The 25,360-nt window shown below is 43.9% G+C and overlaps 1 protein-coding gene across 1 annotated transcript in view; it reads left to right on the plus strand.

Moving 5' to 3' along the window:
* The window catches only part of LOC140734138 (uncharacterized), a 111,999-nt gene that overhangs the window by 18,913 nt on the left and 67,726 nt on the right, over window positions 1-25,360 (plus strand). Inside the window, exons 3-4 of the mRNA XM_073057718.1 lie at window positions 1,009-1,235; window positions 15,951-16,065. Coding sequence (XP_072913819.1) covers window positions 1,009-1,235; window positions 15,951-16,065 — 342 coding nt within the window. The remainder of the gene's footprint in view (window positions 1-1,008; window positions 1,236-15,950; window positions 16,066-25,360) is intronic.

Genomic DNA, 25,360 nt, shown 5'->3' on the forward strand with positions numbered 1-25,360 from the left:
TGAACTCTAGTTCTAGTCTCACTCAACCTCAGTGGAAAAAGCCTGATTGCATTTGCCCTATCTCGGCCTCTCATAATTTTATATTCCTCAGTCGAATCTCCACTCCTTCTCCTACACTCCAGAGAATAAAATCCTAACCTATTCAATTGTTCTCTATAACTCAGGTCTTCGAGTCATGACAACATCCTTGTCAATTTTCTCCGTACTCTTTCAAGCTCATTTACATCTTTCCTGTAAGTAGGTGAATAAAACAGCACCCAATACTCAAAATTAGACTTCACTAGCATCTTATACAACTTCAACATAACATCCCAACTCCTGTATTCAGTACTTAAATTAATGAAGGCCAATGTGCCAAAAGCTCTCTTTATGAGGTCATTTTTCCAGCTGGTCCAGATCCCGTTGCAAGCTTTAATAGTCTTCCTCACCGTCTACTGCACCCCCAATCTTGGTGTCATCCACAAATTTACTGACCCAAATAATGCCCTATAACATTAATGTGGTTCATTTCAAATTTTATAAACATAAATCTCAAATGGTATTGGAAAAACTGTTGTTGGTTTGTTCTATGATACAATGATGAATGTCTACAAGATTATGAGAGGCATAGATAGAGCGGATAGTCAGTACCTGTTTCCCAGGGCACCAATAGCAAACACCAGAGGGCATATGTATAAAATTAATGGAGGGAAGTTTAGGGGAGACATCAGAGGCAAGTTTTTTACACAGAGGGTTGTGGGTGCCTAGAATTATTTGCCAGGGATGGTGGTGGAGGCTAAAACATTAGGGATATTTAAGAGCCTCTTGGAGAGGCACATGGATGAAAGAAAAATAGAGGGTTATGGGGTACTGTGGATTTAGTACTTTTTTTTAAGGATCATATAGGTCGGCACAACATGGAGGGCTGAAGGGCCTGTACTGTGCTGTAATGTTCTATGGTTCTATGAATCTTTATGAACATGTGTCTATGGTATTCTTCATTAACCTCTGATTTTATTTCAATGCCAGATCAAGTCCAAAGAACTATCCTCCTCCTCCCAGCACATTCAGACAGCATCCTCCGTCCCCCACATCTGTCCATCGACCTCTGCCCATTCACCGACCTCCGGCTACATCCACAACCAAAAAGAAACCGGAGAAGGAAGCGAAACCAAAGCAAAAATTGGAAGTCAGCGGTGCAGAAAAAGACTCCTCAACATCATCGAGCAAATCCAAAGATTCTGAGCAGAAGCCAGGTACTGCCTGATCAGATCATTTATTGATTTAGAGACACAGCACAGTAACAGGCCTTTCTGCCTCACTGTTCATTTGCACACTTGACTTACTAACTGGTACATCTTTGGAATGTGGGAGGAACCCCACAGGGAGAACATACAAACTTCTTGCAGGTAGCAGCAGTGGTGAACCCAGGTCTGTGATGCTGACCGTTACACTACCGTGACACCCACAAAGATGCAACCAATTGAGCTTTCAAACAAATTAGCAGATATTCTCCTACATATGTTCTAAGTCTGACCTGGAGAGGTGCTGCCTACCTCCTTCATGGAACTCTCCAAGAATCCTTGATTATAATCACACAAAATTTGATACCATGCTACAGAGGACCAAAAGGTTGTTTAACTGAGTACCTTTAGGTGTGTGTTAAAGAAGGGAGAATTAAGGGAATTCTAACCTATGAGACTTGGACAGTGAAAGCAGCGCTGTTAGTAATCAGATATATCTGGAATGTAGGAAGGATCAAAAGAATGGTCCTTTTATTGAAGTAGATATAGGTTCTTGATTAGTCAGGACATAAGACCATAAGATATAGAAGCAGAATTAGGCTATTTGGCCCATCAAACATGGCTGATCCTTTTATCCCCTCCTCAGCCCCACCCCCCTCGGCCTTCTCCAAATAGCCTTTGATGCCATGACCAATTAAGAACCTATCAATCTCTGTCTTAAATACACCCAACAACCTGGCTCCACAGATGCCTGTGGTAATAAATTCCACAAATTCACCGCCCTCTCGCTAAAAAATTTGCCTGCATTTCTGTTTAAATGGACACCCCTCTATCCTGAGGCTGTGTCCTCTTGTCCTAGGCTCAGTACATGAGTCTAAGTGTCAGGAGACAGGTAGCTGAGTGACTGTCAGGAAAGGGAAGGGGATTAGACAGAATGAGCAGAGCACCCCTGTGGCCGTTCCCATCAATAACAAATATACCGTTTTGGATACTGTTGGTGGGGACGACCTACCAGTGACAAGTTGCAGTGGTAGCGTCTCTGGCACCGAGACTGGACACTCAGCTCAGAAGGGAAGGAGGGAAAAGAGGAGAGCAGTAGTGATAGGGGATTCGATAGTTAGTGGGACAGATAGGAGGTTCTGTGGAAGAGATCAAGAATCCCGGATGATCTGTTGCCTCCCTGGTGCCAGGGCCCGCGATATCTTGGATTGAGTTCTCAGTGTTCTCAAGAGGGAGGATGAGCAGCCGGATGCTGTGGTCCATGTAGGGACCAATGACATGGGTAGGAAGAGTGAGGAGGTCATGTAAAGTGAGTTTAGGGAGTTGGGCGCCAAGTTAAAGGACAAGACCTCCAGGATAGCAATCTCAGGATTGCTACCAGTGCCATGTGCAGGCGGGTTTAGAAATAGAAAGATAGCACAGATCAACACGTGGCTGAAGACATGGTGCAGGAGAGAGGGCTTCAGATTTATAGATAATTCGGCAGTTTTCCAGGGAAGGTGGGACCTGTTCCGACGGGATGGTTTACATCTGAACTGCAGGGGGTCAAATATTCTTGCAGGTAGGTTTGATAGAGAGGCTCCAGTGGATTTCTGGGACCTATAGTAATGTGAAGCATATTAATGGACTCTGGATATCCCTCTAATTTCCTTATATGATGATCATACTATTTTTGTTGCTTTGGTTTGTTATTTTGTTTATTCACAATTTGATTAATGTTGAGTTGAATGGTAATATTTTAGTAGGTTAATTGATGGTTATGAGGAGCAAAGCTTATACAGGCACGTGGGGGCAGCTGAAGGGTCCTGGGGGACAGCGGTGCGTATGTGTAGAGCAGTCGGGAACAGCCCCGCAGCATGTATGGTAAGCCGATGTGCTTGTGTTCCAGTACTTCCAGAAAGGAGAATAAAAACGTTATTTTAAACTTCTGCACGCCTGGAAGTCCCTTTTGTGTCCAAGTCTGCAACAAGTATTGGGGCACCACTGAGATAATTAACGTCGCGCTTAGTGTGGCAACAACGAGGACATGGATCACTTTTGATTGACAGCGGGAGTGCGCAGCTTCGGGGCATGGCTATACCACACATAATGGATTCGGAGGAGTTGGCAGAGGCCTTGTCTCAGAGACTATGGCTTTTGCAACTGGATCAGCTCAAAGAGTTGTGTGTGGAAGCTAAGATTCCATGTGAAAATGTTACCACAAGGCGAACATTAATTAGACTAATTACTGAATCTACAGACAATGTAATAAATGATGAAGGGGAGGAGGTTGTGAATTATTATCAAAGGACAATGATGGAATCAGTTGAGCAAATGAGAGGAAATACCAGAAACACTGGTAATGGGAAAAAAGCAGACAACATAGCACAAACCAGCCAGAGAACAGCTGAAGAAATGAGCTTGGCAGAAAAATACAGCTTCAGCTAAACAGTCAAGCTCTGCAGGATGAAGTTAGGAGGCTGAATGAAAGAGTGAACAGTGCATCTTTAAGTCAAGCTTCAGCTCCACAAAATGTACTGCCTACAGCTGCAAACCGGCTCCCGGAAGTGACAATAAGGAGAGAATTCAAGATCTGGGGTCAGATCGGGGAAAAGGACAGAAGGACAAACTCTCATACACAAACCTGATGCATCAGATTGACAGAGGCCTGAGTAGGGGACACAGTGAGGCTGAGGTCATGGAAGCGGTGATTAAGTCAATCAGTCCAGGTTTGAGTATTCGTGATATGATCGAGATAAAAAGTGACCTTACCACTGAAGACAATATTAAAGGGATATTTCAACAAGGACAGCTCCATAGATTTATATCACAGACTGGTAAACATAACACAAGACAGTCGTGAGTCTCACCAAAATTTCCTCTTCAGAGCAATTGAGTTAAAAGAGAAGCTGTTACTTGCTTCAAAAGAAGTAGTGTCAGATGAGCAGTACAGTCCTGAGCTCATCCAGAAGAGATTCTTGAGGTCAGTTAATACTGGGCTGTCAAGTGACCATATCAAGTTTCAGCTTAAGCCTTATCTTGACAATTAGAGAGTGACAGATAAAATACTCATCGACAGGATGAATGAAGCAGCCAGTGTTGAATCAGAAAGACAGTCCAAGCAAAGAAAGAACACAAGCAGCTGACTCCCAAAAGTAAATGAATTACAGACAGAAATGCAGAGCAGTCAGCAGAGTCAAGGTGCAACCAAAGCCAGAGTGGGGGTTCTAGAGCAGTCAGATGAAGTTGTGAAGCCTAAGAGCCGTAAAGCACCTGTTGTAACTAGTTCAAGAGAAACAGCTTTATGAAACAGTCAGGCTGCTGAGAGAAGAAATGGCTGAAATAAGGAAAAGCATAGCTAACTCTCAAGGACTTACCAGCCAAGTAAGAATGAGTGTTAGGAGAGGATGTAAAGTTGTATCTCAATAAAGACGGCATTCTGTACAGAAAGTTAGTGGCTTGGGATCAACTAGTGTTACCTAAAACATTCCATCAATTGATATACAAGGAGCTGCATGAGGAGATGGGACACCTCGGAGTGGAGCGGACACTCAGCCTGATCTGTGATCGATTCTATTGGCTTCATATGCAAAGAGATGTGGACCATTATGTGACCAAGGTGTGTAGCTGCCTGAAGTGGAAGGGTCGGAACAAGCCAACTAGAGCACCACTGGTTAATGTTGTAACTATATATCCTTTTGAGATGGTTTCAATAGATTACCTGCATCTGGAAAGTTGTAAAGGAGGTTATGAGTATATCCTGGTTGTCATCGATCACTTTACGCACTTTACCCAGGCATACACGTGTACCAACAAGTCAGCAAAAACTGCCACTGAAAAGATCTTTGGAGACTTTGCACTCAGATTTGGATTTCCGGCCAAGTTGTATCATGATCAGGGCAAGGAGTTTGAGAATAAGCTGTTTTCCAAGCTGGAAGAATACTGTGGCATCCAAGGCTCATGCACAACGCCTTATCATCCGGCTGGAAACGGTCAGGTTGAGAGATTTAATCGAACAGTCCTTTCCATGCTGAGAAACTTGACAGAGGAAGCCAAGTCAGATTGGAAGAGCTCCTTAGCCAAGGTCGTATAACTGTACGCCCAGTGAAGCAATGGGATATGCCCCATACTCCCTCCTCTATGGTAGCAGCCCCCGGCTACCTGTGGACATTATGTTTGGCCTGACAGCAAGTGACCAGAGCACCTCTCACAGCGAATATGCCAGTAAGTGGAGAAGGCAGATGCAAGACGCATACAGGCTGGCATCACAGACAGCTCAGAGGGAGCAAAATAGAGCAAAGAAGCAGTATGACCGGAAGACTTACGGAGTGGAACTACAGCCAGGGTGTAGAGTATTAGTGCGGAACTTTAGGGACAGAGGAGGACCTGAGAAACTCAGGTCTTAATTGGGAAGAGCAAGTCCACATTGTAACCGAGAGGAAGTACAAGGACAGTCCGGTCTACGTTGTACGACCTGAAAGAGGCCTAAGAAAGACTAGAGTCCTACACAGGAACCTGCTACTGCCCTGTGACTTTCTGCCCGTAGAAGAAGATGAGCAGGGGAAAAAGAAAATGTGAAAGAAAAAGCCAAACACAGATAAGAAGAGTGAACAGCAGGAAAAGCAGAAAGAGAGAGATCTGGACAGTAGTTCAGCGGATGAGAGAAACTGGAGATTCATCACCACACGACCAGCAGAGTAATTTGATCCGTTCAGAAGCCAGCTGAGAGTGGAAACAGAGGAGTTCCAACCACAAGCAACTGACAGGGAACTGGAGCAAGGTGGCGAGGAAGATAAGTGTCCAGATGAGGGTGAGGAAGGTAGGATAGAACCAGAGATGGAGAGTGGAGAAACTGCAGGGGCTGAGCGAGAGGCGTTATTTGATGAAGCAGATGAGATGGATTTTGAGCAGCAGTCAACTCCCATAAGAAAGTATCCTTTCCGACAAAAGAAACCCACTCAAGGTACTCACATATAACACATTAGGCCAGCCATCAGTCGAACACAGACCACTGATATATAGGACACTGGAACAGGTGTGAGGCATACAGTAGCACATTTGTGTCTGTGTAATGGGTTGTGGGGTAGACATAAGGTTAAAACCTTCAGTCCGAGATACATAGCCCGCACAAGTAGCGGAGTAGCACTTGAGATATCATCTGGTCAGTGAGGCCGGTTGCTGATACGTGACATAAAGAGGGAGATGCATGTCATGTCAAAGACTAATGCACAAGGTGCAAAATCAGTTCATCCCCCGGAGAAGGATTCAAAGGGGGGAAAGGGGCCACAGTGATTGACAAAGGAAGTCAGAGATTGCATAGCATTAAAAAAAAGGAAGTATGACAGAGCTAAGGTGAGTGGGAGGACAGATGTTTGGGAAATTTTTAAGGAACAACAGAACTTAACTAAAAAGGCAATACGGGGAGCAAAAATGAGGTATGAACGCAAGCTAGCCAGGAATATAAAGGAGGATAGCAAAAGCTTTTTTAGGTATGTAAAGAGAAAGAAGATAGTTAAGAACAATGTTGGGCCCTTGAAGAATGAATTGGGTGAAATTGTTATGGGAAACAGAGAAATGGTAGAAGAATTTAATAAGTACTTTAGATATGTCTTCACTAGGGAAGACACAAGCAATCTCCCAGATGTATGGATGGGCCAAGGACATAAGGTAACAGAGGAAATGAAACAGATTGACATTAGGAAGGAAACGGTGATGAGTAGACTGATGGGACTGAAGGCTGACAAATCCCCAGGTCTAGATGGTCTGCATCCTAGGGTACTAAAGGAGGTGGCCCTGGAAATTGCAGATGCATTGGTAATCATTTTCCAATGTTCCTTAGATTCAGGATCAGTTCCTGAGGATTGGAGAATGGCTAATGTTATCCCACTTTTTAAGAAAGGAGGGAGAGAGAAAACAGAGAACTATCGTCCTGTCAGCCTAACATCAGTAGTGGGGAAGATGCTAGAGTCCATTATTAAAGATGAAATAGTGGCATATCTAGATAGCAGTGATAGGATTGGGCCGAGCCAGCATGGATTTACCAAGGGCAAATCATGCTTGACTAATCTATGGGAGTTTTTTGAGGATGTAATCAGGAAGTTAGACAAGGGAGAGCCAGTGGATGTAGAGTACCTTGATTTTCAGAAGGCATTTGATAAGGTCCCACATAGGAGATTGGTGGGTAAAATCAGAGCTCATGGCATTGGGGGGAAGATATTGACATGGATAGAAAACTGGTTGGCAGATAGAAAGCAAAGGGTAACGGTGAATGGGTGTTTCTTGGAATGGCAGGTGGTGACTAGTGGGGTGCCACAGGGCTCGGTATTGGGACCACAGCTGTTTACAATTTACATCAACGATTTAGATGAAGGCATTGAGAATAACATCAGCAAGTTTGCTGATGATACTAAACTGGGTGGCAGTGTGACATGTGATGAGGATGTTAGGAGAATTCAGGGTGACTTGGATAGGCTGAGTGAGTGGGCAGATACTTAGCAGATGATGTTTAATGTGAATAAGTGTGAGGTTATCCACTTTGGGAGTAAGAACAGGAAGGCAGATTATTATCTGAACGGTGTAGATTTAGGTAAGGGAGAAATACAAAGAGATCTAGGAGTCCTTGTTCATCAGTCACTGAAGGTGGATGAGCAAGTGCAGCAGGCAGTGAAGAAGGCTAATGGAATGTTGGCCTTTATTACAAAGGGAATTGAGTACAAGAGCAAGGAAATCCTTTTGCATTTGTACAGGGCCCTGGTGAGACCACACCTGGAGTATTGTGTACAGTTTTGGTCTCCAGGGTTAAGGAAGGACATCCTGGCTGTAGAGGAAGTGCAGCGTAGATTCACAAGGTTAATTCCTGGGATGTCCGGACTGTCTTACACAGAGAGGTTAGAGAGGCTGGGCTTGTACACGCTGGAATTAAGGAGATTGAGAGGAGATCTGATTGCAACATATAAGATTATTAAGGGATTGGACAAGATAGAGGCAGGAAATATGTTCCAGATGCTGGGAGAGTCCAGTACCAGAGGGCATGGTTTGAGAATAAGGGGTAGGTCATTTAGGACAGAATTAAGGAAAAACTTCTTCTCCCAGAGAGTTGTGGTGGTGTGGAATGCACTGCCTCGGAAGGCAGTGGAGGCCAATTCTCTGGATGCTTTCAAGAAGGAGCTAGATAGGTATCTTATGGATAGGGGAATCAAGGGATATGGGGACAAGGCAGGAACCGGGTATTGATAGTAGGTGATCAGCCATGATCTCAGAATGGCGGTGCAGGCTCGAAGGGCTGAATGGTCTACTTCTGCACCTATTGTCTATTGACTGTTGCTGTACAGAGAGTATCTCGAAAGACTGACTTCTTTATAACCTACCACTATAACTCACCGGTTGAAGACATGAGTACCCTGGGAAATCTATCATGTTGGGACGACATTCATTTTGAAGGGTAGAGTGTGGGACCTATAGTAATGTGGACCATATTAATGGACACTGGATATCCCCCTAATTTCCTTATATGATTGTCATATTATTTTTGTTGCTTTGGTGTGTTATTTTGTTTATTCACAATTTGATTAATGTTCAGTTGCACTAGCAATGGTAATATTTTAGTAGGTTAATTGATGGTTACGAGGAGCAAAGCTTATACAGGCACTTGGGGGGCAGCTGAGGGGTCCTGGGGGACGGCGGTGCGCATGTGTAGAGTAGTCAGGAACGGCCCCGCAGCATGTATGGTAAGCCGATGCGCTTGTGTTCCGGTATTTCCAGAAAGGAGAATAAAGACGTTATTTTAAACTTCTGCACGCCTGGAAGTCCCTTTTGTGTCCAAGTGTGCAACAGATTTAAACTGGATACACGGGGGCAGAGTGTAGGAACAGATGTATTGGAGAAGGAAGAAAAAGAAGATAGTAAAGTTGTTTGCACTGTTAGAGATAAACAGAGAGGAAGAGGTGGAGAATTTCTTCGATGCATTTATTTTAATGCTAGAAGCATTGTAAGAAAGGTGGATGAGCTTAAAGCATGGATTGATACCTGGAAATATGATGTAGCTATTAGTGAAACATGGTTGCAGGAGGGGTGTGATTGGCAACTAAATATTCCTGGATTTCGTTGCTTCAGGTGTGATAGAATCAGAGGGACAAGAGGGGGAGGTGTTGTTGCATTGTTTGTCAGAGAAAATATTACAGCTGTGCTCTGGCAGGATAGACTGGAGGACTCATCTTGGGAGACTATATGTGTGGAATTGAGGAATGGGAAAGGTGTAACACTTAAAGGGGTGTATTATAGACCACCAAATGGGGAGCGAGAATTGGAGGAGCAAATTTGTAAGGAGAAAGCAGATATTTGTAGTAAGCACAGGGTTGTGATTGTGGGAGGATTTAATTTTCCACACATAGACTGGGAAGCCCATTCTGTAAAAGGGCTGGATGGTTTTAATTTGTAAAATGTATGCAGGATAGTTTTTTGCAGCAATACATGGAGGTACCACCTAGAGAAGGGGCAGTGTTGGATTTCCTGTTAGGGAATGAGATAGGTCAGGTGACAGAGGTATGTGTTGGGGAGCACTTCGGGTCCAGTAATCACAATGCCATTAGTTTCAATATAATTATGGAGAAGGATAGGACTGGACCCAGGGTTGAGATTTTTGATTGGAGAAAGGCTAACTTTGAGGAGATGCGAAAGGATTTAGAAGGAGTGGATTGGGACAGTTTGTAATAGAGAAATGGAGGTCATTGAAAGGTGAAATTTTGAGGGTACAGAATCTTTCTGTTCCTGTTAGGTTGAAAGGAAAGGTTAAAAGTTTGAGAGAGCCATGGTTTTCAAGGGATATTGGAAACTTGGTTAGGAAAAAGAGAGATATCTACAATAAATATAGGCAGCATGGAGTAAATGAGGTGCTCGAGGAATATAAAAAATGTTAAAAGAATCTTAAGAAAGAAATTAGAAAAGCTAAAAGAAAATACGAGGTTGCTTTGGCAAGTAAGGTGAAAGTAAATCCAAAGGGTTTCTACAGTTATATTAATAGCAAAAGGAAAGTGAGGGATAAAATTGGTCCCTTAGAGAATCAGAGTGGACAGTTTTGTGTGGAGCCGAAAGAGATGGGGGAGATTTTAAACAATTTCTTTTCTTCAGTATTCACTAAGAAGGATATTGAATTATGTAAGGTAAGGGAAACAAGTAGGGAAGTTATGGAAACTATGATGATTAAAGAGGAGGAAGTACTGGCGCTTTTAAGGAATATAAAAGTGGATAAATCTCCGGGTCCTGACAGGACATTCCCCAGGACCTTGAGGGAAGTTAGTGTAGAAATAGCAGGGGCTCTGACAGAAATACTTCAAACGTCATTAGAAACGGGGATGGTGCTGGTGGATTGGCGTATTACTCATGTTGTTCCATTATTTAAAAAAGGGTTCTAAGAGTAAACCTAGCAATTATCAGCCTGTAAGTTTGACGTCAGTGGTGGGTAAATTAATGGAAAGTATTCTTAGAGATGGTATATATAATTACCTGGATAGACAGGGTCTGATTAGGAGCAGTCAGCATGACTTTGTGCATGGAAGGTCATGTTTGACAAATTTTATTGAATTTTTTGAAGGGGTTATTAGGAAAGTTGATGAGGGTAAAGCAGTGGATATTGTCTATATCGACTTCAGTTAGGCCTTTGACAAGGTTCCACACAGGTGGTTAGTTAGGAAGGTTCAATCTTTAGGTGTTAATATTGAAGTAGTAAAATGGATTCGACAGTGGCTGGATGGGCGATGCCAGAGAGTAGTGGTGAATAACTGTTTGTCAGGTCGGAGGCTGGTGATTAGTGGTGTGCCTAGGGATCTGTACTGGGTCCAATGTTGTTTGTCATATACATTAATGAGCTGGATGATGGGGTGGTAAATTGGATTAGTAAGTATGCAGATGATACTAAGATAGCTGGCGTTGTAGATAAAAGTAGGTTTTCAAAGCTTGCAGAATGATTTAGGCCAGTTAGAAGATGGGCTGAAAGATGGCGGATGGAGTTTAATGCTGATAAGTGTGAGGTGCTACATTTTGGTAGGGCTATTCAAAATAGGATATACATGGTAAATGGTAGGGCATTGAGGAATGCAGTAGAACAGAATGATCTAGGAAGGTGGAATCTCATGTGGATAGGGTGGTGAAGAAAGCTTTTGGTATGCTGGCCTTTATAAATCAGAACATTGAGTATAGGAGTTGGGATGTAATGTTAAAATTGTACAAGACATTGGTAAGGCCAAATTTGGAGTATTGTGTACAGTTCTGGTCACCGAATTATAGGAAAGCTGTCAACAAAATAGAGTACAGAGGAGATTTACTAGAATGTTACCTGGGTTCAGCACCTAAGTTACAGAGAAAGGTTGAACAAGTTAGGTCTTTATTCTTCGGAGCGTAGAAGGTTGAAGGGGGACTTGATAGAGGTATTTAAAATTATGAGGGGGATAGATAGAGTTGACGTTGATAGGCTTTTTCCATTGAGAGTAGGGGAGATGCGAACAAGAGGACATGAGTTGAGTGTTAAAGGGCAAAAGTTTAAGGGTAACACAAGGGGGAATTTCTTTACTCAGAGAGTGGTAGCTGTGTGTAACGAGCTTCCAGTAGAAGTGGTAGAGGCAGGTTCGATATTGTCATTTAAAGTAAAATTGGATAGGTATATGGACAGAAAAGGAATGGAGGGTTATGGGCTGAGTGCAGGTAAGTGGGACTAGGTGAGAGTAAGCGTTCGACACAGACTAGAAGGGCCAAGATGGCCTGTTTCTGTGCTGTAATTGTTATATGATTATATGGTTATATAGACTCCCCTGCCATAGGAAACATCCACATCTGTCTAGGGCTTTCAACATTCAGAAGGTTTCAATGAGATTCTCCTTCATCCTTAAATTCCAGTGAATGCAGACCCAGAACCAACAAATGCTTCTTGTATAATAACCCTTTCATTCCCAGAATCATCTTTGTGAATGAATGTTATGGAAAGAAGGCAAGAGAATGGGGAGAGATAATGAATTAGTCATGATGGAATGGCAGAGCAGACTCGATTGGTTGAATGGCCTAATTCTTCTCCTATGTCTTATGGGAAGCAGATTGCTGTGTCATCTCATCCAAATCCCCTTAAAGCCACTAGCAATGCCAAATCAGGCCTGATAGCACCTTCATGAGATTCACTCAGTACAGCTGAGAGCTGTGTATGTTCATACTGAGGAAGTCAGAACAAAAGGGGCCGATTGTTCCTTTGAAGCAGTAAGAATCAACCATGATCTTATTCAGTGGTGGGTGTACTTGAGGTCATATCCATGAGATGTACTCGAAACCATGTCCCATGGTGGGGTGTACTCAAGGCAGTACTCTGTAGTGGGGTGTACTCGAGGCAGTACTCTGTAGTGGGGTGTACTCGAGGCAGTACTCCGTGGTGGGGTGTACTCGAGGCCGTACTCCGTGGTGGGGTGTACTCGAGGCCGTACTCCGTGGTGGGGTGTACTCAAAGCCGTACTCCGTGGTGGGGTGTACTCGAGGCCGTACTCCGTGGTGGGGTGTACTCGAGGTCGTACTCAGTGGTGGGGTGTACTCGAGGCAGTACTCTGTGGTGGGGTGTACTCGAGGCAGTACTCTGTGGTGGGGTGTACTCGAGGCAGTACTCAGTGGTGGGGTGTACTCGAGGCAGTACTCTGTGGTGGGGTGTACTCGAGGCAGTACTCAGTGGTGGGGTGTACTCGAGGCAGTACTCTGTGGTGGGGTGTACTCGAGGCAGTACTCAGTGGTGGGGTGTACTCGAGGCAGTACTCTGTGGTGGGGTGTACTCGAGGCAGTACTCTGTGGTGGGGTGTACTCGAGGCAGTACTCTGGTGGGGTATACTCGAGGTCGTACTCCGTGGTGGGGTGTACTCGAGGCCGTACTCCGTGGTGGGGTGTACTCAAGGCCGTACTCCGTGGTGGGGTGTACTCAAGGCAGTACTCTGTAGTGGGGTGTACTCGAGGCAGCACTCTGGTGGGGTATACTCGAGGTCGTACTCAGTGGTGGGGTGTACTCGAGGCCGTACTCCGTGGTGGGGTGTACTCGAGGCAGCACTCTGGTGGGGTATACTCGAGGTCGTACTCAGTGGTGGGGTGTACTCGAGGCCATACTCCGTGGTGGGGTGTACTCAAGGCCGTACTCCGTGGTGGGGTGTACTCAAGGCAGTACTCTGTAGTGGGGTGTACTCGAGGCAGCACTCTGGTGGGGTATACTCGAGGTCGTACTCAGTGGTGGGGTGTACTTGAGGCCGTACTCCGTGGTGGGGTGTACTCGAGGCCGTACTCTGTGGTGGGGTGTACTCGAGGCAGCACTCTGGTGGGGTATACTCGAGGTCGTACTCAGTGGTGGGGTGTACTCGAGGCCGTACTCAGTGGTGGGGTGTACTCGAGGCCATACTCCGTGGTGGGGTGTACTCGAGGCCGTACTCCGTGGTGGGGTGTACTCGAGGCCATACTCCGTGGTGGGGTGTACTCGAGGCCGTACTCCGTGGTGGGGTGTACTCAAGGCCGTACTCCGTGGTGGGGTGTACTCGAGGCAGCACTCTGGTGGGGTATACTCGAGGTCGTACTCAGTGGTGGGGTGTACTCGAGGCCATACTCCGTGGTGGGGTGTACTCAAAGCCGTACTCCGTGGTGGGGTGTACTCAAAGCCGTACTCCGTGGTGGGGTGTACTCGAGGCCGTACTCCGTGGTGGGGTGTACTCGAGGCCGTACTCCGTGGTGGGGTGTACTCGAGGCCGTACTCCGTGGTGGGGTGTACTCGAGGCCGTACTCCGTGGTGGGGTGTACTCGAGGCAGTACTCTGTGGTGGGTTGTACTCGAGGCGGTACTCCGTGGTGGGGTGTACTCGAGGCCGTACTCCGTGGTGGGGTGTACTCGAGGCCGCGAGGCCGTACTCTGTGGTGGGGTGTACTTGAGGCAGTACTCCGTGGTGGGGTGTACTCGAGGCAGTACTCTGTGGTGGGGTGTACTCGAGGCCGTACTCCGTGGTGGGGTGTACTCGAGGCCGTACTCTGTGGTGGGGTGTACTCGAGGCCGTACTCTGTGGTGGGGTGTACTCGAGGCAGTACTCCGTGGTGGGGTGTACTCAAGGCAGTACTCTGTAGTGGGGTGTACTCGAGGCAGCACTCTGGTGGGGTATACTCGAGGTCGTACTCAGTGGTGGGGTGTACTCGAGGCCGTACTCCGTGGTGGGGTGTACTCGAGGCAGCACTCTGGTGGGGTATACTCGAGGTCGTACTCAGTGGTGGGGTGTACTCGAGGCCATACTCCGTGGTGGGGTGTACTCAAGGCCGTACTCCGTGGTGGGGTGTACTCAAGGCAGTACTCTGTAGTGGGGTGTACTCGAGGCAGCACTCTGGTGGGGTATACTCGAGGTCGTACTCAGTGGTGGGGTGTACTTGAGGCCGTACTCCGTGGTGGGGTGTACTCGAGGCCGTACTCTGTGGTGGGGTGTACTCGAGGCAGCACTCTGGTGGGGTATACTCGAGGTCGTACTCAGTGGTGGGGTGTACTCGAGGCCGTACTCAGTGGTGGGGTGTACTCGAGGCCATACTCCGTGGTGGGGTGTACTCGAGGCCGTACTCCGTGGTGGGGTGTACTCGAGGCCATACTCCGTGGTGGGGTGTACTCGAGGCCGTACTCCGTGGTGGGGTGTACTCAAGGCCGTACTCCGTGGTGGGGTGTACTCGAGGCAGCACTCTGGTGGGGTATACTCGAGGTCGTACTCAGTGGTGGGGTGTACTCGAGGCCATACTCCGTGGTGGGGTGTACTCAAAGCCGTACTCCGTGGTGGGGTGTACTCAAAGCCGTACTCCGTGGTGGGGTGTACTCGAGGCCGTACTCCGTGGTGGGGTGTACTCGAGGCCGTACTCCGTGGTGGGGTGTACTCGAGGCCGTACTCCGTGGTGGGGTGTACTCGAGGCGGTACTCTGTGGTGGGGTGTACTCGAGGCGGTACTCCGTGGTGGGGTGTACTCGAGGCCGTACTCCGTGGTGGGGTGTACTCGAGGCCGCGAGGCCGTACTCTGTGGTGGGGTGTACTTGAGGCAGTACTCCGTGGTGGGGTGTACTCGAGGCAGTACTCTGTGGTGGGGTGTACTCGAGGCCGTACTCCGTGGTGGGGTGTACTCGAGGCCGTACTCTGTGGTGGGGTGTACTCGAGGCCGTACTCTGTGGTGGGGTGTACTCGAGGCAGTACTCCGTGGTGGGGTGTACTCGAGGCAGTACTCTGTGGTGGAGTGTACTCGAGGCTGTACTCCGTGGTGGGGTGTACTCGAGGCCGCGAGGCCGTACTCCGTGGTGGGGTGTACTTGAGGCCGTACTCCATGGTGGGGTGTACTCGAGGCCCCACTCCGTACATATTTTGATTTTGCAATAAATTAATTAGTCGTCATAGTTAGAGATTATTTCTGTGAAGTGCCAAACAGAAAGTAAAATTAGGGCCACAATTTTGTATCCTGCTCAGATAAAAAATTATTCTTGATTTAGCTCGTTAGTCACAAAAACAAGATAAATCAGGGATTTAACCCTTCCTACTTTATATTTACCTCAATAAGAAATGGACAATTGGTGAAATTTGGCTATACACTCTTTAACAGTAGTTAACATTTCAGGTGGAAGGTTCTTTATCTAAATGTGTTTTAGCAACAATTAGTTTTGTACTATTCACACTATGAACAGGTTTATGGCTTAGTAATATTTGATTTACCACTCCGTCATCTTTCTACTAATGCTATAGCAGGGACCACATCTGCTGAAGAGGCTGTCAAAATCTTGGCTGAGAACAGGCGCCTGGCTCGTGAGCAAAAGGAGCGTGAAGAACAGGAGAGGCTACAGCTAGCGGAAGCTGAGAGGTAAGTTGCACTCAAGCCTCTTTCCCAGATTTATCAAACATCTGTTTATTGTTAACTTCAAGCATTAGCAAATAGATTAGCAAATGTATTTTGGATTCATGCTGCAGAGCTGGCTGACTAGAAAACACCTGGCTTCACCTCTCACCTTCTAGCTTGTCCTCCTGCCCCTCGCCCCCACTTTATTCTGGCATCTTCCTTCTTCCTTTCCAGTCCTGATGAAGGTCTCAGCCCAAAGCATTGACCGATTATTATTTCCGTGGATGCTGCCTAACCTGATTAGTTCCTTTGGTATTTTATGTGTGTTGCTCTAGATTTCCAGCATCTGCAGAATCTGTTGTGCTTATGACAAGAATCTGTTGTGCTTGTTACGTTGTCCATAGTTAAAGATTCGCATACTTATTGTGATTACTGCATTTTCCATCACAAGACGCTTCAGGAAACAGCTGGGAATGACATCACTGGAAGAACCAAGGAGCACTTGGAAACAAATGTTTCATAGTTACACTGCTTTGCACTGAGTGGTGCTGAATCCTTTATAAAAGAGACCTGAGTATATTCAAGCCTACAAACTGGATCGCATTGTGCTATCTGATTTGAAACTGGATTGTGTTTTGCTGTCTATGATTTTAGCCAAAGTGGACAATGGAATTGATTTGTTGCAGAATTCAGCCAGACTCCTCCAAGTGCCATTAAAAATAGAAAATGTTGGCGTGGAACAAGAAACAGTTAACATTTCAAGTGTGTGACCTTTTGTACTTATGGTTTCTGCCCCCTTTCTTTCCAGTCCTGATAAGGGTCCTGGTCCGAAACATTGACTGTTTACTCCTCTCCATAGATTTTGCCTGACCTGTTTGTTGTACTCACATCTACTGTGATGAAATGCTTTGAGAGGTTGATTGTGGCTGGAATCAACTCCTATCCAAGCAAAGACCTGAACCCACTGCAATTTGCTTCTCACCACAATAGGTCTACAGTGGATGCCATCTCACTGGCTTTCCAGCGAGCCTTGGATCACCTGGTGTAATACCTATGCCAGGCTGCTGTTTAATGACTACAGCTCAGTGTTCAATGCAATCATAACCTCAGTTTTAATCAACAAGCTCCAAAACCTGAGCCTCTGAACCTCCATCTGCAACTGGATCTTTGACTTCCTCACTGGGAGACCATAGTCTATGTGGATTGGAATTAACATTCCCTCTTCACTGACAATCAGCACTGGAGCTCCTCAAGGGTGTGTGCTTAGCCCATTGCTCTACTCTCTTGGCACCCATGATCATGTGGCTGGGCACAGCTAAAATATCATCTGTGAATTTGCTTACAACACAACTACTGTTGGTGGAATTTCAGATGGTGGCAAGGAAGTATTCAGGAGTGAGATAGATCAGCTGGTTGAGTGGAGTCGCAGCAACAGCCTTGCACTCAATGTCAGTAAGACTAGGGAATTGATTGTGGACTTCAGGAAGGGGAAGACAAGGGAACACACACTTGTCCTCATCAAAGGATCAGAAATGGAAAAGATGAGCAATTTCAAGTTCCTTGGTAGCAACGTCTTTGAGGAAATATCCTGGCCCCAACATATTGATGCAATTACAATGAAGGCACTGCCATGGCTATATTTCATCAGGAGTTTGAGGAGAATTAATATGTCACCAAGGATTCTCACAAATTTCTATAAATATACCATGGAGAGCATTTTAAATGGTTGCCTCACCTTCTGGTATGGAGAAACCACTGCCCAGGATAAAAAAAAACTCTGGAAATTTGTGAATTCAGTCAGCTCCATCATGGGCACTAGCCTCTGTGGCATCCAAGATATCTTCAAGGAGCGATGCCTCAAAAAGGCAGTGTCTGTCATTAAGGACTCCCATCACCAGATCTTGCCCTCTTCTCAAGGAGGAGGTACAGGAGCTTGAATGCGCACACTCAACATTTCAGGAACAGCTTCTTCCTCTCTGCCATCAGATTTCTGAATAGGCAATGAATCCATGAATACTACCACTGTCCCTTTTTTCTTTCTCTCTTTGCACTACTTAATGTCTTATGTATACTTATTATAGTTTATAGTTATTATGTAATACAATGTACTGCTGCCATAAAACAACAAATTTCACAACATATACCAGTGATATTTAACCCGATTCTGATCTCCCTAGCATCTTGTGTGTTGACCTTTTGTAATAGCTAGGTAAGTTAGAGAACAGGTATGCTTTAAGTTGCAGGGAGTATAAACAAAGAATATTTGTGCTAGCATGGAGACCAAGAGCAAATGGATGATGCGTATCAGTGTCAGCAGAGAGAGGATGCTGAAGGTTTGTTGGTGGCAGCTAATTGTTCTGAAGTATAAACAAAATGAAGAATCTGGAAGGGTAATGCTGGAAAAGTCCAGGAATGGAGCAGCATCTGTGGGTGATCTTAGTAAAATGGTGGCACACACAGTCTCAGTGGCCTCTCAATCGGTGCTGTCCTCCAGTGTTCACTCAGGGAAAGCTAGCTGGACCAGGACAACATCCCATACAGCATCAATCAAAAGGCCATGCCAATGAGGGACTTTGGCTATTTTTTTAAATGACTATCTTTTTTGCACCTTGGCCCCGAAGGAATGCTGTTTCATTTGACTGTATTCATGTATGGTTAATTGAACTTGAGGCAGACTGAATTGGCTTTCCTTAGACTGCAAACTGCTGCAAAGTAGAGACCAAATCTGTGCTTGGATCCTCCAGTATAGAGAAGACCAGTGAAAATGGTTATTGAGATTTACAGAGACCTTGTATCAGTTGGGTTTAAGTGGACTGAGGAATAGCAAATGGAATTTAATTTGGGTAAGTGTTGCATTTTGGAAAGACAAATGAGAACAGAACAGTAGGGTACAGGGGAGAGTTGTAGAACAGAGGGACTGATCAATGTCTTGTACAATTGCAACATAACATCCTAACTCCTATAATCACTGCCCTGACTCATGAAGGTCCGAATGACAGAAGTCTTCTTCACCATCCAGTCTACCTGTGATCGTGCTTTCAGAGAACCATGAAAGTTACCACGCTTCTGCGACAATATAACATGCTTAGAACTCACGAACCTTAACTGTATCTCTTTGGAATGTGGGAGGAAACCCAAGTGATCACAGGGAGAACATACAAGCTTCTTACAGACAGTGGCAGGAATTGAACCCTGATTTCACTCATTATCCATGGTGGTATCTCCGTGATGCTGAGGCTACGAAGACCGCACCAGCTGCTGTGCTCCGTGTTTGCTAATAGGATGAACTGATAAGTGAGGCTTTGGGCTTACTCTGGGCTGCTCCGGTTTCAGATCAGAGGACTCAATTTGTTCAAAATGCTGTTGTTCGCTTCATTTGTTTGCATGATTTGTATATATTTTTTCTTTCTCTTGCGCATCGGGTGTTGGTCTTTTATTTTTTTTCTTTAATTTGATGCTTTTAGGTTTCTTGCCTTGTGGCTACCTGTGAGCAAACAAATCTCAAGGCTGTATAATTTATGCATTCTTTGATAATAAATTGATCTTGAATCTTACAAAATCCCATGGCATTACAGGAAAGATACTGGCATGGATAGTGGAATACGCGAAAGGCAGGCGGCAGCGAGTGGGAATAAAAGGAGCCTTTTCTGGTTGGCTGCCGGTGGCTAGTGGATCTCCTCAGGGTTCTGTATTGGGACAGCTACTTTTCACATTGTGTGCCAGTGATTTAAATAATGGGATTGATAGCTTTGTTTTGAAGTTTGCAGATGATACAAAGATAGGTGGAGGGGTAGGCACTGCTGATCGCAGCAGGACTTAGATTCGAAGAATGCGCAAAAATTTGGCAGATAGAATACAGTATTGGAAAATGTATGGTCAGCATTCTGGTAAAAGGAACAATAGTACAGATTATTGTTTATATGGGGAGAAAGTTCAAACATCAGCAGTGCAGAGGGACTTAGGAGTGCTTGTGCAAGACTCCCAGAAGGTTAATTTACAGGTTACGTCTGTGGTAATTGCAATAATAGACAATAGACAGCAGGTGCAGGAGTAGGCCATTCGGCCCTTCTAGCCAGCACCGCCATTCCCTGTGATCATGGCTGATCATACACAATCAGTACCCCGTTCCTGCCCTCTCCCCATATCCCTTGACCCCGCTGTCTATAAGAGCTCAATCTAATTCTCTCTTGAAAGCATCCAGAGACTTGGCCTCCACTGCCTTCTGGGGCAGAGCATTCCACATATCCACCACTCTCTGGGTGAAAAAGTTTTTCTGCATCTCTGTTCTAAATGGCTTGCCCCTTATTCTTAAACTGTGGCCTGTAGTTCTGGACTCACCCATCAGCGGGAACGTGCTTCCTGCCTCCAGCGTGTCCAATCCCTTAATAATCTTATATGTTTTGTTACGTATTCAGGCAACAATAAATATATATGAGTTAGGCAAGGGTTTTCATAACAAATAACACTTTTATTAAACACTGAAAACCAACCCCCCAAAAGTAAACAAACATTAGCTCAACTGGAATTCAGCTGCTGTGCGGCAGACTCACAGTTCTTAATAGCGCTGCAGTTCAAACAGTTCTTAAAGCGGTATTGAAAAAAAACAGTTCTTTAAAGCGGTATGCCGAAAGTTCAAAAGCTCACAGTCCTTTTAAAAGGAGAGACTTTTTAAAGCGATTTAAATTCTCTTCCACGTCGATGTCCTTCGATTCCCCCGGCGTCGAACTTTCCCACGAAGAATTTTATGAAATATAACGGCTTAAAGGTACTGACCTTCTTTCCACACTATTCTCAATCTCCCGCTGTCCCAGCGGAGGTTAACACGAGAACAGTCAACGAAATCCTTCCAAATGAGGATCAAATAAGGTCGAACTTTCCACCGTCGAAAATCGATTCTCCTCGATTTTTATCTTCCAAACTTTTATCGTCACTCTCCACAGCAAAGAAACCGCTGGCAATGATCTTTTAAACTTTAGGCATTATATAAAACTTCATTTTTCAACTAAACTGCGTCATCACATTAAATCACGCAGTAACATGAAGTCAGCTTGGCAAATCCCGCCACGAACTGCCCCACCTGACAGGGTGGGTCTTCCTTTTATACCCTGTAAAAAAAACTGTCACATGACCTCTACTGGCGGGAAAATGACATCACTCCACCATCACAAGACCATTACCTCATGTCCAGTATAACTTCAACCCCAGTCACGTGACAAGGGTACCACTGTCACGTGTCACGGGTACGTAACACCTCCCTCCAAAAAAAACACTTGGTCTGACAAGAACAAAAATTTTAACAATTACTTACAAGAAAAACAAATGTATAAATTATATAACATACACAATATACAATACAGTAGGAGTGTTACAATAAAAAAAACCACTCCAAAAAAAAATTACATTGTACATTCAACATCGAGATAGACAATCAGCAACCACATTATCTTTACCTTTAATATGAGTTATCACAACATTGTACTCTTGTAACATCAAACTCCAATTTAACAATCTTCTGTTTTTGTTTTTCATCTTACTCAGAAAAACTAACGGATTATGATCAGTGTAAACAATAAGTGGTTTTTGAGTTGTACCAACATATACCTCAAAATATTCCAAAGCTAAAACAAGAGATAACAATTCTTTCTCTATTGTTGAATAGTTTCTTTGATGCTTATTAAATTTCTTAGAAAAGTAAGCTACTGGATGATCAACCTCATCACCCTCATTCCTTTGCATCAATACTGCTCCCGCAGCTTCATCACTAGCATCTACAGCTAATGAAAAAGGTTTTCCAAAGTCAGGTGCCTTAAGCACAGGTTGTTGACATATCATTGTTTTCAATTTTTCAAATGCTTCCTGACAAAACACTGTCCACACAAACTTCACATTCTTCTGCAGAAGGTTAGTTAATGGAAGGGCAACATTAGCAAAATTCTTACAAAATTTTCGATAATATCCTACCATTCCCAAAAATCTTCTGAGAGTTTTTTTCCCCGTCGGAGTGGGAATCTCTAAAATTGCCTGAACTTTTACCTGAACAGGAGCTACCTTACCTTGACCCACAACATAACCAAGGTAAGTCACAGTGGCATGTCCAAATTCACTCTTGGCTAAATTAATAGTCAAGTTAGCTTTTGAAAGCTTTTCAAACAATTTCTCCACCGCAATTATGTGTGCTTCCCAATTATCATTTCCTGTCACTAAATCATCAATATAAGCATCAGTATCTTTCAATCCCTGAATCACAGAATTAATCATCCTCTGGAAAGTACCTGGGGCATTCTTCATCCCAAATGGAAGAACATTATACTCATATAACCCAGATGGAGTTACAAATGCAGAAATCTCTCTACCTCTGTCCGTTAATGGAACACACCAATACGTTTTCAATAAATCAATCTTTGTAAGGAACTTTGCTTTTCCAACCTTATCTACACAATCATCTACTCTAGGAATTGGATATGCATCTGTTTTCGTTACAGCATTCACCTTCCTATAGTCCGTACAAAACCTAATACTACCATCAGGTTTTGGCACCATAACACATGGCGAACTCCAATTCGAGTTAGAATGTCTAATAATATCATTCTCTAACATGTATTCAATTTCTTTCTCAGCAAGTTCACATTTTTCCATGTTCATCCTATATGGATGTTGTTTAATAGGTTTGGCATCTCCAACATCTACATCATATGAAGCTATAGTAGTCCTTCTCGGAACATCTGGAAACAAATCCTTATACTTAAAAATCAATTCCTTCATCTGTTGTTTCTGCTCTAGCTGTAAATGTGCTAATTTCTCATCCATATTTTCCAGAATGGTTGAATTAGGTAACCTAACAGAAACAATGTTAGATTTAGAATGAAAGTCAGATGAATCATCTATCATGTTCCCAGTTAAATCAAACTCATTCTCACTAACCACAACAGTCACAGTATCAGATTGTTTCTCAAAATATGGTTTAATCATATTTATGTGGCAAAGTTGTGTTGACCTTCTACGATCTGGAGTTTTTATCACATAATCCACATCATTGATTCTAGACACAATTTCATAAGGACCATGAAATCTAGCTTGTAAAGGATTTGTCTGCACTGGGAAAAGAACCAACACCTTATCTCCAGGCTTAAACATCCTCATCCTAGCTTCTTTATCATACCAAGTTTTCATTTTCTCCTGAGCCAACTTTAAATTTTCCTTGGCTAAACTACAAGCTTTATGTAACCTGTCCTTAAATTTCAAAACATAGTCCAACAAATTAGTGTGTACTTCCTTACTAATCCACTGTTCCTTCAATAAAGCTAAAGGTCCTCTAACTCTATGCCCAAACACAAGTTCAAATGGACTAAAACCTAAAGATTCCTGTACCGATTCCCTTACTGCAAATAAAAGTAAGTTTATACTCTCATCCCAGTCACTTTCATTTTCCACACAATATGTCCTAACCATATTCTTGAGAGTAGAATGAAACCTCTCCAAGGCACCTTGTGATTGTGGATGGTATGCAGACGAAATGATTTGCTTAGCTCCCAATTTATAAACTATCTGTTGAAACAATCCAGACATAAAATTACTGCCTTGATCAGTTTGTATTTCCTTAGGCAATCCAAAATAAGTAAAGAATTTTATAAGAGCCTTCGTCACAGTTTTAGCTTTTATATTCCTAAGTGGTACTGCCTCTGGAAACCTAGACGAAGTACACATGATAGTCAACAAATACTGATAACCAGTTTTTGTCTTTGGTAATGGACCAACACAATCTACAATAACTTTAGAAAACGGTTCACCGAATGCTGGAATAGGTTGTAATGGAGCTACTGGTGTAACCTGATTTGGTTTACCCACAATTTGACAAGTATGGCACGTCTTACAAAACATCGCCACATCTTTTCTTAGACCAGGCCAGTAAAAATGTTTTAAAATCTTGTCCACAGTTTTCCTTACCCCTTGATGTCCACCTAAAGGCACACTATGAGCTAAAGTCAAAATCTCATTCCGATAAACTTTAGGGACAACCACCTGATAAACAACATTCCATTCCTCACTTGCAGGAATTGTAGGCAACCTCCACTTCCTCATCAACACTCCTTTTTCCAAGTAATATCCTACTGACACCACCTCAATTTCACTATCTAGTAAAGCTTGTTCCCTTAATTTTATAATCTCAGGATCTCTATTCTGCTCTGCTATCATCTCCTTCCGAGACAGAGATAAATCTTCATAGTCAGACTTACTCCCAGAATCTTGTTCAAACAACGAAGGTAAGAAAGTCTCTGACACATCCTCAAAACTCAAATCCTGAGTTGAACAGTCATGAGTAACAACCTCATTCTGCACATCAATCTTTTTAGCCATAGCTCTAGTCACAACACAGGAAGAATCTGTGTTAGAATTCACCTCTGGTTCCTCTGATTCCATTGTCAAATGCACTTCAGGAAAAACTTGTCCACCTGCCAAGTCACTACCTAACAATAAAGAAATACCCTTCACAGGTAAGCTATGCTGTAATCCTACTTTAACAAATCCTGTAACTAACCCTGACTTTAAATTTACTTCATGTAAATGTACAGGCATAAAATCACTTCCAACACCTCTTATGTAATTTACCTCACCAGTATCACTCTCTTCATTAAACTTCAACACACTATCTAACATCAGTGATTGAGAAGCTCCAGTATCCCTAAGGATTTTTATTGGCACCAGAGTAGATCCTTCTTTCAAGGATACAAACCCTTCAGTTATAAAATGATCATATCCCTTTCTAACTTGGTCAGACTCTAACAAATCCTCATTTGTGTTTACCAAACCCTGTAACTTTACAGGTGCTTCAGTATGTTGCACACAAGCATCTGGAACTGCTTCCTTCTCTTTCTTTTTCAATTTGAAGCAGTTAGCTATTACATGGCCAGGCTTCTTACAATAATTGCAAATAGGACCAAACTGTCTTTCCTTCACAGGTTTTCCTTCCTCCTTACCTCTCTCATTAACCTCTGATTTAATTTCTGATTTACCTTGAGTCTCCATATTATTTTTCCTCTTAAAAATTCTACCCTGAGGAAATTTATTCTTATGGATTAAAACATACTCATCAGCTAATCTAGCACAGTCCTGCAATTTATCAGTATCCCTCTCATTTAAGTAGGTCCTTACTTCAACAGGAATGCTTCTTTTAAATTCCTCCATTAAAATCAGCTCTTTCAATGTCTCATAGTCCTCATTTACATTTTTAGAAGAAACCCATCTCTCAAAACACATAGCTTTATCATAGGCAAATTCCACATAAGTCTTTTCCACAGACTTTTTCAAACTCCTGAATCTT

This window comes from Hemitrygon akajei, chromosome 10, assembly GCF_048418815.1.
Source record: "Hemitrygon akajei chromosome 10, sHemAka1.3, whole genome shotgun sequence".
Classification (NCBI taxonomy): domain Eukaryota; kingdom Metazoa; phylum Chordata; class Chondrichthyes; order Myliobatiformes; family Dasyatidae; genus Hemitrygon; species Hemitrygon akajei.